This window comes from Aythya fuligula, chromosome 2 (assembly GCF_009819795.1).
Source record: "Aythya fuligula isolate bAytFul2 chromosome 2, bAytFul2.pri, whole genome shotgun sequence".
Classification (NCBI taxonomy): domain Eukaryota; kingdom Metazoa; phylum Chordata; class Aves; order Anseriformes; family Anatidae; genus Aythya; species Aythya fuligula.
This window is the reverse complement of record NC_045560.1, coordinates 143,246,424-143,262,470: the sequence shown is the minus strand read 5'-3', so window position 1 is coordinate 143,262,470 and position 16,047 is coordinate 143,246,424. Positions and strand designations below refer to the sequence as shown.

At 35.2% G+C, this 16,047-nt stretch overlaps 1 protein-coding gene across 1 annotated transcript in view; it reads left to right on the top strand.

Moving 5' to 3' along the window:
* CSMD3 (CUB and Sushi multiple domains 3) overlaps positions 1 to 16,047 on the top strand; it is a 681,859-nt gene that overhangs the window by 311,602 nt on the left and 354,210 nt on the right. The window contains exon 11 of the mRNA XM_032181613.1: positions 1,248 to 1,369. Within this exon, the coding sequence (XP_032037504.1) occupies positions 1,248 to 1,369 (122 nt within the window). The remainder of the gene's footprint in view (positions 1 to 1,247; positions 1,370 to 16,047) is intronic.

Below are 16,047 nucleotides of genomic sequence, written 5' to 3'. Positions count from 1 at the left end.
AACCTTAATTTTTTCTTCCTCTCTGACATATTTAAAATTGTATAGTATATGAAGAAAAAATGGCACAGTAATCGATCACCAGCATTGTTTTCCTAAGAATTTAGGAAGTTTTTCATGTTCTAGGTATTGCTTGTGAATTTGTATGGTGAAAAAAATGGTGCATAAATAATTCCCACTGGAGATTCCACATAATCATTCTATGAATGAGCTCTTTTAACAGGGTCATATTTATCAGGAGATTTTCATACAGCGGCAGAAGTTTTCATATAGCTGCATAAGTGTAAGAACTGTATACTAGCAGAAATGCAGTAAAGGCTAGAACCAGAAATGAGCCAAAATGCCTAAGGAGTTTTTTTTTTCTTTTTTTTTTTTTTTTTTTTTTTTTTTTTAAGGAGTGGTTAGCTGTGTGCTTCCATTTTGAATTACATTATTTCTGGTGACTAATGGGGAAAAAGGATAAACTAGTCTGGATCCAGGAAAAAACAAGTGTGCATTCAACAAAGATCTAAGTATTAAGGAGCCAACAATAAAGGCCTTTCATTGGCTTCAGCAGGCTGAAGTTAGTGCCTAAAATTCTTCAGCAGAAATGTCCCTGTTTCTGTCCTTTGAGGTATTTGTGATGTTAGATGCAACCTAAAGTAAATAATGGTATCAGTTGGGTTGTGGGTTTCTTGTTTTGTTTTGTTTTTATGATATACTACTGTAAATAACTATACAGACTTTAATTTGTCACTAAATGTTATTTACAATCCTTAAAAACAGATAGCACTATTTTGTATAAGACTTTTACACATTTCCTTTAAAGTTTCTAGGAAAAATACAGACATAGTCATACACCAATAAATAAACAAACAAAAATATACAGTGATAAGAGTGATCTTGGTGTTCTACTTCATAACTTCTTGTCTTTCAAGAAGGTAATAGCATAAACTTATTAAATTCTTTTTAACTATTCAATCTAAACTGTTATTTAAAGTAAATGGAGCAATTTATCTTAGTATAGCTTCTCTTTTCACTCCAAGTACATTAGTTTTTTGAAAGAAAAGCTTGGACACAAGCGAAAGTATATTTTATTTTGTTAGAATAACTAAACATGAGTCATTCCATTGTCTCGTATTAGGTGGTTCTATTTTTGCTCAATGGTATTTTAATCCTTTATATCTTGATTAACTTAAATTAGAGCTTGTTTTATGATACTGCTACATGCATTTCATATTTGAATTAAAATGTGAACTTTCTTTTTGCAGTTAAGACTTGTGGATCCAATCTTCAGGGTCCTGGTGGCACTTTCACATCACCCAATTTTCCATTCCAGTATGACAGCAATGCTCAGTGTGTGTGGGTCATCACAGCTATCAATACTAATAAGGTAAGTTTAACATTATGGTTTTGCTTTAAAAATAAATGCCACAAAATCATAATTAGGCCATGCCATTTGTTACTAATATGTTTTGTTTCCACAGTTCAGCTGCTGTATGTGGTACATTGCAGAAATTTCTATGAAATGGCTGATATTAGATGGGTATGGACAGATGTTAAAACATGTTGTTTTTCCTAAGAGTGTTTTACTTTTTGTATGCCAAGTAGTTGCCATCATGTTTTTATATCGTTCTCGAAATGAATTCCCAGAAGAAATTACCTATGGTATGAAACAATATCATGGGTCCACAAATATTGTGTTACAGTTAGTAGAGCTGCACTGTGTGTAAAAGTGCTTGCACTGTATTTGCAATCAGACTGCATGAGAAATCAGTGAAATTCATGAATTCAGTTTTACTTATGAAAGGACTACTATAAAGTTGTATAACTTATTCCACTGTCTGAACTGTTTATTGAAATCTCACACACTTTATACCTACAGTTTATACCAAAGCACTAGGATTTCTGATAATGCCAGATGAGTCAAATAAAAGCAATAAAGCTAATTTATGATACCAGTTGTCCTTAATTCCAACAAATAGGCACCTGGCAGCAATGACCGTATTTCTAGGTGAATCACTTCATCTTAACTGAGAGTAATGGACTTGTTTAGAAGTAAAACAAAAGAAATTAACTGTATAGTTTAGGAATGTTTTATCAATGTCTGTGTTTGCTGCTATCAGTAGTATGTTCTACCTCTTCATTTCTTTTCTGTGTTGCCATCTGCATCACACCCCAGGAACTGATCACAGAGGCTTTGAAGGCCTCCTCATCCACACTGAATTTATTAATCATGAAGCAGCAAAAACATGATCACGTTTCAAAAGCCATTTGACTACATTGTTAGATTTCTCTGTCTATTCTGTCCTGTGTGGAAGAGTCTGTCTCCAGCCACTTTTGTGTTCCACTTTGGAAGAAGAAAAATGAATATTTAATCAAGTGACTGGAATATTCATAATGGAAAGAGTAGATGTTTTTGGTGGGAGTTTGGTGATATTGAGGGGATTGTTTGTTTGTTTTATACTTGTTCTATTTAATCCAGTTTATCCAATTTATAGGTCTTTAAAAATCTGTCAAGAGGTCCTGAAAGATGATGCAGAGAGCAATAGTTGTCTGTCCTCCAGGTGACATTGTATTTGCAGTTTCAGAAATGTTTCCAAAGTTCAAAATAATAAAGCTCCATTTCTCTATCCAAAAGAAGCTTAATGTTTTTATATTTTTTTATTTTTATTAATCAAAACCCTTTGGGAACAAGATTAAATTTATGCATATCTAGAATTTCTGAGAGCAAATTCTGTCAAATTTGGTGGTGTATACAATTTAATATCCTGTTCTTTAAGGAAGTTTAGTGCAGTTCCTACAATTTGAACACGTGATCTAAATATTTGGTTTGAAAACTATCATTGAGCTATTGTATAGAATTAAATGAAGACCCTTTAGGACATAATTTTACTTAAAATACGTTACTTTCTTAAATTCAGCAAGAGTATGCCTACATAAAAAAAATCATGTGAGAATGACTTTAAGCTCACAATTAGTATGTACCATCTGGCAAATCTCAAGTGGCTCCAGAGTTAAGATATTAATGACTTGAAAAGGTTTAAGAATTACACTTTTGGACAGAAGCATTTATGTCTTAATAATGCCATCCTTCATCTTCCTCACCAATTCATAACATGATGATGCCATGTTATCTGCAAAACTCCAAAACTTTGTTGCGATCAAAAGTACTTCTCACTGGCGCACTCAAAAGCATTATTCATCAGTATTGTTTTCCTTACACATTTCCACTTTTTGTTTTAAGAAATTTTGGATTTAAAGTTGAGTGCAGGAAAGTAAGAAGTGAGCACATTTTGTCTCCAATTGTTTTGGAATCCTAGAGTCACTGAATGGTTTGAATTGGAAGGGACCCTTAAAGATTATCTAAGTCCAAGCCTCCTGCCATGGGCAGGGACAATTTTCACCAGATAGGTTGCCTAAAAGCCTATCCAGCCTGGCCTTGAACACTTCAGGGAGGGGTCATCCACAACTCCTCTGGGCAACCTGTTCCAGTGTTTCACTGCCCTCAAGTGGTGAAGTCAGCATGGTTCACAGAGTCACAGAATAAATGAGGTTAGAAGGGACCTTTGGATGTCATCTTTTCCAAACCCCCTGCTCAAGCAGAGACACGTAAGAGCTGGTTGTCTAGGACCATGTCCAGATGTGCTTTGAATATCTCCAAGAAGTGAAACTCCACAGCTTCCTTGGGCAACCCGTTCCAGTGCTTATTTCACTTTCATAATGAAAAAGAGATTTCCTCGGTTCAGACAGAACCTCCCGTGTTTGCATTTCAGTTTGTTCACTTTCTTCTTATCCTGTCACTGGACACCACTGAAAATGAGTTTGGCTCCATCTTTGATCCATCCTCCCTTCAGATATTTATATGCATTAAGATCCCACTGAGCCTTCTTCAGGCAAACTAGACCCTTGGATGAATCCCACCTGGCCCTGTCAATTTGTATATGTTCAAGGAGTGTAGTAGGTTGCTAACCATTTCCTTTGAATCATAATGGCTTTATTCTGCTTCCTGTCTCTGTCTTCCAGCTCAGAAGGATCAGTACCCTGAGAAGGATTAGTCTTACTAATAAAGACTGACACAAAGAACAAATCAAGTTACTCCCCTTTTGCTCATCTGCTGTCTTTCCCCCTCCACTCACCCCCTCGCCATTCAGTAAAGGATGGAGGTTCTCATTAGCCCTTCTTTTGTTTTTTTATGCATTTATAAAAACTTTTTAAATTGTCTTTTACTGCCATAGCCAAGTTAAATTCTATCTGGGCTTGGGCTCTTCTAATTTTGTACTTGCATAACCTCACAACATGCAGTCCTCGAGTTGCTGGCTCCTTCTTCCAAAGGTCATAAAATCTTTTTTCTTCCTGAGTTCCAGAAGAAGCTCTCTGTACAGCCAGGCTGGTCTTTTTTTGCTCTGTCTTGTTTTTTGTTTTTGTTTTGTTTTGTTTTGGCACCTAGGGACAGCCTGCTCTTATGCCTTTAAGATTTCTTTATTGAAGAATGTCCAGCCTCCCTTCACTCCTTCTCCCTTCAGAACTGCCTCCCAAAGGACTCTCTCAACCAGTTCCCTAAACAGGCCAAAATCTGCCCTCTGAAAATCTAAAGTAGCAGTTCTGGTAACCACCCTTCTTGCTTCTGCAAGGATTGAGAATGTCATCTCATTATCATTATGCCCAAGACAGCCTCCAACCATCACCCATCAGACCTTCCCTGTTAACAAACAATGGGGCAAGTTAACAAACAAGTGAGGCACCTTCCCTAGTCAGTTCCCTCACCACCTTTGTATTTCCAATTAGTTTAAATTTTCACTAAACTGATCTTCGTCTACTGAGTCTTCCTTTCTCCACACTTTCTGTCTGATCTCAGGGTTCTGTAATTCCTGAATTCAGTGAAACAGAAGTGCAAAAGGCATCCAGTATATCAGTCTTTTCCATGTCCTTTGTCATCATGTGTCCTGCCCCATTAGTGGAGAGCCCTTAGTTTCCTTAATTTTCCTTTTATTGCTGACATATATGTAGAAGCTCTTGTTCCACTCATGTCCCTTGCTAGAGAAAACAAAGAAGGGATGTCTCCTCTCTGAAGCTCTTTAAAGTAAATATATTCTCATTATATGTTTTTAAACAAAACAAAACTTTGTCTTTTTTTTTTTTTTTGGAAAAAATCACTATGTCACTATGCCTTTTACTGTCTGGTTAGAAAGAGTATCTTGGCTTTAAAACTCTATGTGAATGTATTCAGAAGTGTAGCATTGCTAGCAGCAGACCTATTTGCTATGAGCTGTCCAATATGATTAATTTAAACTGGAGGTCATATGTATGTATGTATGGCAAAATACAGCACAATGGATTATTTTGTTTGGTGTGAAAATCTACTCTACATATTTAATTATTATTGCTTTTAAAAATTGTCAAATATTAAAATGAGATAAACTGTCTTGACAACATATAAGGAACAATGCACTGCATGCCACAATGTGGTCAAATGATCATTAAGAAAAGGTACATAAAATGTGACAAGAGCATCAAACAGAATATTTTTAAAATATTTTTCTCAAATGTTTATATCAGTCTATGTGTATCTGCCTATCTACATGTATGTATGTTTTACTTAAATGTTTATGAGTTTTGTCATTAAGTCTTGATAAGTATTGAAGTCTTTCCTTAATTTTGAATATATGTAGTTGTCAGTCTATCCAAAAATATATAGCTAATGTAGGGAATGTAATGTCAAATGGAGACCTTCTTTCATTATCACTCTCAAAAAATGGATCTAAAATGCTAAAGGTAGGGTTACAGAGATTTGCCTGAAAGAACATTCAAGAAAAATGTGCCTCTCTGTGGTACATTAAATACAGAACAGAATTTAAAATTTGTTGCTTTGGCCTGAACTGTAATTCTCATATTGTTAATCTCTTGAGTCCATAGGAAATATACCTGCACAGAAATTAGAATAAAGTTCTCTCAGTTTGGATTCAACCTCATTACATCTCTCACATCTAGTTAGGGAAATGATACTTGGATATCTCATGGGATGTTGTACAAACTCATCAGGTAGTTTCATCAGTCATTTTGAATTGTTAACAACAGACATGGAGAAGGCTGAAGTACTCAACAACTTATTTGACTCAGTCCTCAGTCCTTATTTGACTCACTACCAGTCAGGCTTACCAAGTCTTTCATTTCCCTGAACCTGTAGACGGAGGCTGTGTAAGCAAAGAGCAGGTTCAAGATCACCTGATGAATCTAAACAAGTACAAATCTATGGGCCCTGATGAGAGTTATTGTTCTTACCAAGAAATAGCTGCACATATTGCTTATAATTTTCTGTGGTATCACATTTCATTTAGTCTATCTCGGGTATGACCTGTATGCACAGAAATCAGGTTACAGACTGAATTTTACAGTTACTTGCATCTTGCTCCAGTGCTGTCTTTTTCTCAGGTCTTGTTAGGCCTTGTTCTTCATGTGACTAGTAACAAAGTTTTGTTTTATTCATGGACTAACAGCCTTTGTTAAAGGGAAATAGCAGTTTGCAACCTCTGAAGAGAGAAGCATAGATCAGACTTGTTTTATTTAGAGTTTTATATGTGAAAACTATATGTAGAAGAATCTAATGATATGAAGACAGTGTCTTTAACATTTCATTCAGTAAATACCTACAGGACCTCATCTTACCAAAGAAAACACTAGGTGGATTGAGCTCATTCAAAGGCTTTTTTTTTTTCTTTTTTTTTTTTTTTTTTCCCCAGAACTTACAGAATAGAATCATGGAAAAAGTTTCATTTTGTTAGGAGCACTGCAAGATTTTCTGTATTGTGCTGTCTGGTTACAGAGCCTTAGTTCCTATGCTTCTTTGGTTCTGTAAATCGAGTATCAACTCTTGCCTCTAGTGACACAAATTCACAGCTATGAATTGTTATCACAGCTTAAGCATGCTAAAACTGACTTTGGCCAAGAGAAAACCAAATAATTCTGAGATGCGTCTTGTCAGGTCAGTACAAATCCTGAAGGCTTTTACTAGTAATGGAAAAAATCATACTTGCTAGTCTGCAATAAAACCTAGTTCATACTGTTTAGCTTAAATAACATGTGGGATGAGATAGTGTCAGTTTTGATTCTTGATTTTGTTCTTCAAAAGGATGAGCTATAAGATGCTCAGTCTAGATTTAATAACAGGCTAAAACTTCAGTGAGATCAGAACTAGGGCTAAAGTTAACCAGACTTCAAATCTTACAAATTATACTTGTTGATTTTTTTGTAATCCGGTGATAGAAATGCTGTGGAAAGCATCAGTGCTAGAATGACAGCCTTTCTGACAGATCTCAGACATATTCACACCACATAAAATTCACCACAAGGAAGCAGAAAAATAAGCAAAAGAGATTCTTTAAAAACAGATCAAGCTGTTTTCCAAAATTTTTAAGGAGCAATTAATCAAACAATATCACTGTTAAATTTGATGGACTAGAAAAATAGGTCCTTCTCTTAATTTTACTTGACAAGAATTTATATAAAGAAATTGATATGATCATATCCTATGTTGCTGTTCATTTATCACAATCATATTTTATATTTTATATTCAGTGTACTTAGTGTGTAAAAGTATTCTTACAATCTGAATAAATAGGTAAATGTATCCTGAATGTTTCAACAGTTTGCCAATGTTCACCTTTTATCTATTGCACATCAAAATAATTTTGAAATCAATAATGATTTGCTTCTGAGAGTTAGGAGTTGGTTGTTCGTTTTTTGTTTCTCTTATATATATATATATATATATATATATGTATATTTGCTTGGTCTTTCTCTGGCTGTCAAATATTTTATATTCCATTCTTTCCCTTCTCCTTCCTTATGTTACGATGTTGCTGTTTCCCTCCTGTAAAAACTTCATCTTTGCATTTCTGTTTGTGTGCTTTTTAGGCAAAGCCAAAATATGCGAAATAAACTTAGCAAAAAAGCTGAATGTTTACATTTAATTTACCACAGCTGTGTTATCTCATTAACTATTGTCAATGGAACATTTCCTAAGCTTGTCATCAAGCTTAAAACTAGTTACCATGCATATTTATTCATGTTGACAGTATAAATCTCAGACAGGCTGGGTAGTTTACCATGAAATCAAACACTCATTTCATGATGTCTGTTTTAGTCAGACCTGTTCGAACAAACAACACGATAGCTCTTTTTAAAATTAAGTATCTCGAACTTGGCTTTTCCTAAGCCTGTTGTCAAGATATACTGCAGTTAAATGATCAGAAAATATGATAATATTTAAGTTCACTCTTAACTATATATTTTAACCATAATACAGTTTTTCTTCCATGTTATTTGTGGATAAAGAAAATCTGCTGCTGTATTTATCAAAATAATTTATTATATATGGAACTAGGAGATGTAAAATGTTTCACTCCTGATCATAAGCTATTGAATTGCTTTATAGTTTCATTGCTGCTATTCTTCCATATCATTCAAAAACATTTGCTGTTTAATGTCTTTATCAATGACTTAATGGAATTGAGTGAATCCTCAGTAAATCTGCAGATGACACCAAGCTGAGTGGTGCAGCTGATGCAACAGAAGGAAGGGATGCCATCCAAAGTGATATGGACAAGCTTGAGAAATGTGCCCACATAAACCTAATGAGGTTCAACAAGTCCAAGTGCAAGGTGCTGCACCTGGGTTGGGGAAATCCCAGACATGGGTACAGACTGGGAGAAAAACTCAATGAGAGCAGCTCCACAGAGAAGGACCTGGGGGTTTTGGTATAAGCCAGTATGTGTGTACTTGCAGCCCAAAAGGCCAACTACAGGCTGGGCTGCATCAACAGAGGAGTACCCAGCAGGTTGAGGAAAGGGGACCTCTATTCTGCCTTTTGAGGTCCCACTTGGAGTACTGCTTCCAGGCCTGAAGCACCCAGCACAAGAAGGCTCCTGGAAGACTTCATTTTGTCCTTTCTCCTTCAAGGGGCTTATAAAGAAGATGGAGAACTTTTTACATGGGCATGTAGTGATAGGACAATGGGGGATGGTTTTAAACTAAAAGAGGGGAGATCAAGATTTGTTATTAGGAGGAAATACTTTACTCACAGTATGGTATACCACTGGAACAGGTTTCCCAAAGAACTTGTGGATGCCCCATCCCTGGAGTTGTTCAAGGCTATGTTGGATGAGGCCCTGATCAACCTCATCTATTGGGTGGCATCTCTGCCCATGGCAGTGGGGTTGGAACTAGATGATCTTTAAGGTCCCTTCCAACCCAAGCCATTCTATGATTCTATGATTTTGATCCAGTTAAAAATATCAGTAATATACATAAAGCAGTTTTATATATATATACTAGAAACACATTTGGAGAGAAAGCAGATTGTTTTATTGGCATAAAAGCATAGAAAATAACCCAATATGTCTGAGATAGGAGTTTAGCGGATTTGGCAGTGAGGGAATAGAATCAATTGATGAAGGAGGAGTTGGAGTCAGAAGGTATATGGATGTACTGTGGTTTAAGCATTGGAGAGAAATTGTGAAATAAATAATCAGATTTGGGGAGGGAAAAAAAAAAGATCACAGAATCACAGAATCACAGAATTTCTAGGTTGGAAGAGACCTCAAGATCATCGAGTCCAACCTCTGACCTAACGCTAACAGTCCCCACTAAACCGTATCCCTAAGCTCTACATCTAAACGTCTTTTGAAGACTTTCAGGGATGGTGACTCCACCACTTCCCTGGGCAGCCTGTTCCAATGTCTAACAACCCTTTCAATAAAGAAGTTCTTCCTAATATCCAACCCAAAACTCCCCTGGCTCAACTTAAACCCATTCCCCCTCGTCCTGTCACAAGGCACGTGGGAGAATAGACCAACCCCCACCTCGCTACAGCCTCCTTTAATGTACTTATAAAGAGCAATAAGGTCACCCCTGAGCCTTCTTTTCTCCAGGCTGAACAAGCCCAGCTCCCTCAGCCGCTCCTCGTAGGACTTGTTCTCCAGGCCCCTCACCAGCTTCATCGCCCTTCTCTGGACGATAATGTAATCACAAACAGATTAATGACTTGTCCTCCAATCATTCAATTTTACTATGTCTCTATTTCTCTATTTTCATTATGAGAGGATGCATTTCCTTAGTTATTGTAGTTATTGTAGATGTTATCTAACTAACCTTTATTTATTTATTTATTTATTTATTTATTTTTTTTTTTTAAAATTTGTGAATATATGAGCCCTGTTGTCCTGGTTTCAGCTAGGGTAGAGTTAATGTTCTTTCTAATAGCTGGTATGGTACTTTGGTTTATGGTACTTGTGTTTAATATGAGTGTAATGATGATAACACACTGATGATTTAGCTGTTGCAGAGCTGTGCGTACACTAAGTCAAGGACGTTTCAGCTTCTCACACTGCCCTGCCAGCAAAAATGCTGGGGGTACACAAGGAGCTGGGAGGGGACACAGCCAGGACAGTTGACCCAGGATGGCCAAAGGGACATTCCGTACTATATGACAATATACTGAACAATGAAACTTGGAGGAGTTGGCCACGGGTGGGGTCTGCCACTCCTTGGGGACTGGCTGGGCATTGTTCAGTGGGTGGTGAGCAATTGCATTGTCCATCACTTGTTTTGTATTCTTCTATCATTATTGTTATTATTTTCCATTTCTTTTTTATTACTATTATTATTATCATTTTTAATTCTCTCCTCCATCCCACTTGGGGAGAGTGAGCGAATGGTTGTGTGGTCCTGGCTGCACCTTTTTTACATTGTGAAAATATGATCTCCCCATAGGGGATAGATGAGAGATCACACCTATTGCAATAACTGGAACAGGAATAACTGTTTCTCTTTTGGCCAACAGCAATTTTAAGGTCTAGCCATAATTTGAGTTTGAAGAATTAACACTGCCTTTGTTTAAATGTTTAGGTAGAGTTAAAAGCTGAATTTGAATTTTAGTTCTGTTTAGTTCTATAGGTTCCTAAAAGTGGTCCAAGTTATTTCTACTGTACACTCTGAATGCAAACACAGCTAAAACTTTTAAAAAGACATCAATGTCTATGGCCCAGATAAATATTTAGGAAGTTTCTAATTCATGCACTATGAACAGTTGGTATGTTTAGTCTATTTTGTTTGATGAATCTCTGGTACAAGGACTTGTATCTTTCCTCCACACTTGAATTCACTTGGTTTCTTTTGTGAGTGATCTTTATATTGTAAAGTGTTCTGCTCTGTATACACCTTTTGCTGATATCTTATGGGAAAATTAAGCTACCCATAGTTTGATAGGTCTATTTATTTTCTATGAAGTGACTTCTGTAAAGGCTCACGGTACCATTCACATTGTGAACTGAAGGGGATGCTTGAAGAGGAGCCACATCCACTGAGACATAAGTCACTAATATCACTCCTGTGTTTGTTCCCTTGAGAATGATTAGCACGTGCTGTAGGTTAGGCTGGCATCAGTCACTGACTTCTCTGTTTTGTTTTGGATCAGACTGCTTACTCTCAGAGGGATGATAAAGGGCAGATTTTGTGCTGCTTACAAGGATGTTGATTTTAACAAACTACTGAATGAGAGAACAGGAGGGACAAGTTAATCAGAAGCCTTCAGCCCCTTCTTATGATTACACTACTCTTACAGAACAATTATTTTTATTTTTCAACTCTGATATTGAACTCAGTTTTATGAGGGAAGGATGTTCTTTGTATTGTTGCTTTATATGTATATATATACACACATATGTATATACACACACATATATATATACACATATATATATATTTGCTGCCAGTGCCTATTACCATAATTTATAATGGTCTTCTCTAATTATATTTTTTAGGCTACTTGGGCCATCCCTGTCTCCCTTTCTTGTGTTGTAATCATTGGCTCCAAATATAATGTCTTGGCTTTTGTAAACTTCACATTCTTAGCCTTTTGATCTCTGGCATATATTCTTTTCTTTGTTGTATAGTAATCTTTAGAGATATTTCAAAACTGTTTTCTCCTTTGAGTTTACAGCTGACCTATTCTGATCTTAAGAAAACAATTGTTATCTTAGGTTAGCTGTGTCCAACTTGGGATGTATATTTTAGGAATATAGACGTGTTTCTGTACCTCATAAGTAACAAGCAATTTTATCTTTACTTGCCTTTCTCTAAAATCTGTCATTTCTTTGTTATGCTAATGTATCAAATACTACCTGGATAGGGAGTCATATTCAGCTAGATGCAATATGAAATAATTAACACATCATTTTACATACAATCAACCTCATCTTTTTCACAATTGCAGTGAAGAAGACATGGAGGGATGATTTTATGGGAGAGAAAGGCTTTGTGCATATCAATGTCATCTAACTTGTCAACAAAAGGTTAAGTGCCATAGCTGGTAGACCTTTTATTTTAGACTCTCTCTAAAGTTAATGAAGAGTTATTAGTTTCACTGAAGATATGAATTCTAATGTACTGATTAATTTTGTATCCTAAGAGAAATGAAATAAGCAAGATGAATTCCTCTCCAAATAGCTTATCTGTGCAAAAGCACTATCTGTGAAGGTAGTGAAAGTGATCATTTTTTATTAGACGCCTAATTTTAGTTGATTACATTTTGGTAGTATTAATGTTAAATAAAACTAAACCTCATTTTTATAATAAGTGATAGATTTCCTACCGAAATTATTCTTCCATAATCAAAGATACAATAACATGGTTATATTGTTGAGAGACCTATGATTCTGTGGAAAATTATGGAGGTAAATCAGATGGCATAATTTCATTACCTCATACTATCTGATATAGATGTACATCATTTACTAAATGGGAAGTAGTCAGACATCCTCAGCGCAAAAGCAATTAACCACACTGAGGGCATTTAAGGACAAACAGATACAAACAACATGTATTTTCATCTCCTTGTTTGGTTTCACTTTTTCCAGTGAAGAAGGTAAACAGAGAATTCATTTTGATTGATGAGCAAAGGATGGGCATCAATCTATAGTTTTGTTTGTTTGGTTGATGCTGTTATTCTAGAGTAACAGTAGAAAGTGATGAAAGTAAGTATATTGCACGTGTTTGACTGGGGTGGAGTTCTTGCTGTTGCTAGTATATTTTGATCATACCTTTTTTGTTTGTTTGTTTTTGTAAGATAATGCTTGCAGAAGTTGATTTCTTTATGGATCAGTGTTAGATGTTCTGTCACTAGAAAGACAGCTGGAATTTCCAAATCTGACCTCTCTTACTGTCTTCGAGGTACAAATTTGATTCCCATACCAGCCTAAAGTTAGTCATTTCCTCCAGGGTCCAGATCAAAAAATATATTTTCTAGTGGCTCAATAAAAGCAAGTGGAAATAACTTACTTTTACTTAAACACACTACAACTTTTTTAGATGTATAATTAAATAGTATTTGCAAAGGTTAAGGTGTTTAAAGTGAGAAAATATGACAATATCCAATCTGAAATATTTGCTTAGAGAAAAAAATAAAAATCTATTTTATAGTATTTAAGTTCTATAATAATTTATGTGATGGGGAACACATTAAAGTTTAAACCAAACTTAAGTTTAAACCAGACTTAAGTTTAAACCAAAGTGTCTGTTTAATGATTTGTTTGCCCTCCTTTATTTCCCTTTGTGGGTGCTATATTGATAGCTGAATTAAGTTGTGTAATTCATTACTATTATTTTCTTCGATTGAAGGCCTTATTTACAAGATGATTTCTGTTTTGTAGAATTCTTCTTTGTATTGGGACTACATTAAATGTTGAAGCTGTATTCCTCTGGTTAATTAGTCCCTGAAACACTGTTGTGAATGTGCGCAGGCACAATAGTGGTTATAGTTTTTTTGCAAACAGAAAACTATACAATTAAAAAATTAAAGTATAGTCTTTTCATGCTGTTGTTTTAATGTGCTATTCTTCCCTTGTAAGACTTTCTAATAATATTTGGTCTCAAATGGGAAAGGACTACACTTTTTTTTTCAAAGATTATAGCTCCAAAACACATATAACTAAAGGATTTTTATAAATAACTGATTGCAGGATTAGCCTCCATGGAAAAATAAATTAATTAAATTTATAATTAATATTGGAGTTAGAACAACAACAAAAACAAACTAACAAACAAACCAAAAAAAAAAAAAAAGAAACACAAAACAAATTGTCCTTTTAAAGAACTATATGAAAGAACTAACATTAATAATCATTCTGAAAGCAGAATTCATCTGCTGTCTGGAGGGTTGAAATTACTGGCAACCACCAACATAAAATACTCCAGGATAAACCTCTCCACCAGTCTGCCCAAAAGAGTTCTGGTATCTGCCAGTTTTGTGTTTCTTTTGGCTTCTTCATTGCATCTCAGATGGTGCTACATTAATATATTTATGCAAGTTAATTCCATTTTACATGTCCACAGTATAGATACACATTCAAAAATGCCTAGTCTCACTTTATATTCAAGAAAGAGAAATAGGTACATCTAGACTATGCTTGATCTAGTATGCTTGATCTATGCTTGATCTATGCTTGACCTGCCTTCTGGTGAAATACATTACACTCTACTCATATTTTCACTGGTTATGAATAAACCTACACCCAATACTGATGTTTGCACTGTAGATGCCTGCAGTTAAGTATGAGTCCTATTGCTAACAAATTATCTAATTGACTCAGCAATGTGGTAGGATGAGCTAGTGAGTGTTTGTCTTCTGAAAGGAGTAGCCTTTTCCTGTACTGTTTTATAAATCTCCAAATTTTCTGTCTCCTTTTTTTCCCCCTTTTCTCTTCCCCTCTGATGTTGAAAAAATAAATAAATAAAAGGACAGAAGTGCTTAATATTTAGACTGTTTCATTTTGGGTTACGTTTTGCTCATGTAGTAGGTAGCTAGCAAAGAGCAAATGAAATTATTGTTATATTACACCGCTGCTAGCAGCTCCTGGATATTTTGAATCATTCAATTATGCGCAATGTGCAGCAAAATTGTGTGTAATTATATTGTATTCTTGGCAGGATATTTTAATTCAAATTCATTTCTTACTATTAATATTGTCTTAAGATACAGCTTATTTAAGCTATATCTTAGCTTAATTTCTAAGTACTCTTCTGAGGAGAAGAAATTTGTACCATTTTTAGAAATATCTTCATAGTTATTTTACTAGCAAAAATGACAGATTTTATGGAGTGAAAATATTACTACATATCCAAAAATATTTTTAGAGTTACATTTGCATTGGAAGCTTTAGGATAACAGATGCACATATGGAAATACATACAACTTTAAATCTTTACACTTCCCCTTCAGAAGCAGTTCTGATGCACATAAACTTCTGTTACACACCATTTTGCTTCAAATGTTTTAAAATTTAAAAACATTGTTTGTTTTTTTTTCCATCTGAAATACTAATTTTCTAGAAAAAAATCTTTGGTGAGTTAGTTCCATCAGGAACTAGACAATATCAAACAATTGTCTAGAAAGATTGACGTCTGGAAGACATCCATGTAAGCATGTTCTCCTTCAGAAGAACTGTTGGAAGTTCTTAAATCAGACATTAGCTTTCAAAAAAAGTCTTCTGATGTGTTACTTCTGAGTCTGAGTAGCAAACTAGTTTTTGCCCAAGGAGTGGGTTCCAAAGGATATTGTATTCCAAGGCAAAAAAAAAAGGTGATAAGTCTACTGAAGATTTTTAGACCAGAACTGTGCTCACATTTTTCCTTTCAAAGGGTGCTCACAAAATTATTGTAATTTTTACATCATAATTTTCATAGTTTTTTCATTATTTTTCATTATACTTTGCATAGTTATCATTAGTATTATTATATTTTTGCTATTTTCTTTTAGGTTTATGAATTTAACTCAACAATTAATTCCAGTTGGGGTGAGGTTTGGACTCTTTTCCCAAGCAACAAATGATAGGCCTAGAAGAAATGGCATCAAATTGTGCCAGAGGTGATTTGGGTTGGATATTAGGACAAATTTCTTCACTGAAAGGTTTGTGAGATATTGGAACAGGGTGCCCAGAGTTGAGTCGCCATCCCTGAAGGTATTCAAAGGACGTGTTGATGTGGTGCTTAAGGACATGGTTTAGTGATTGACTTGGC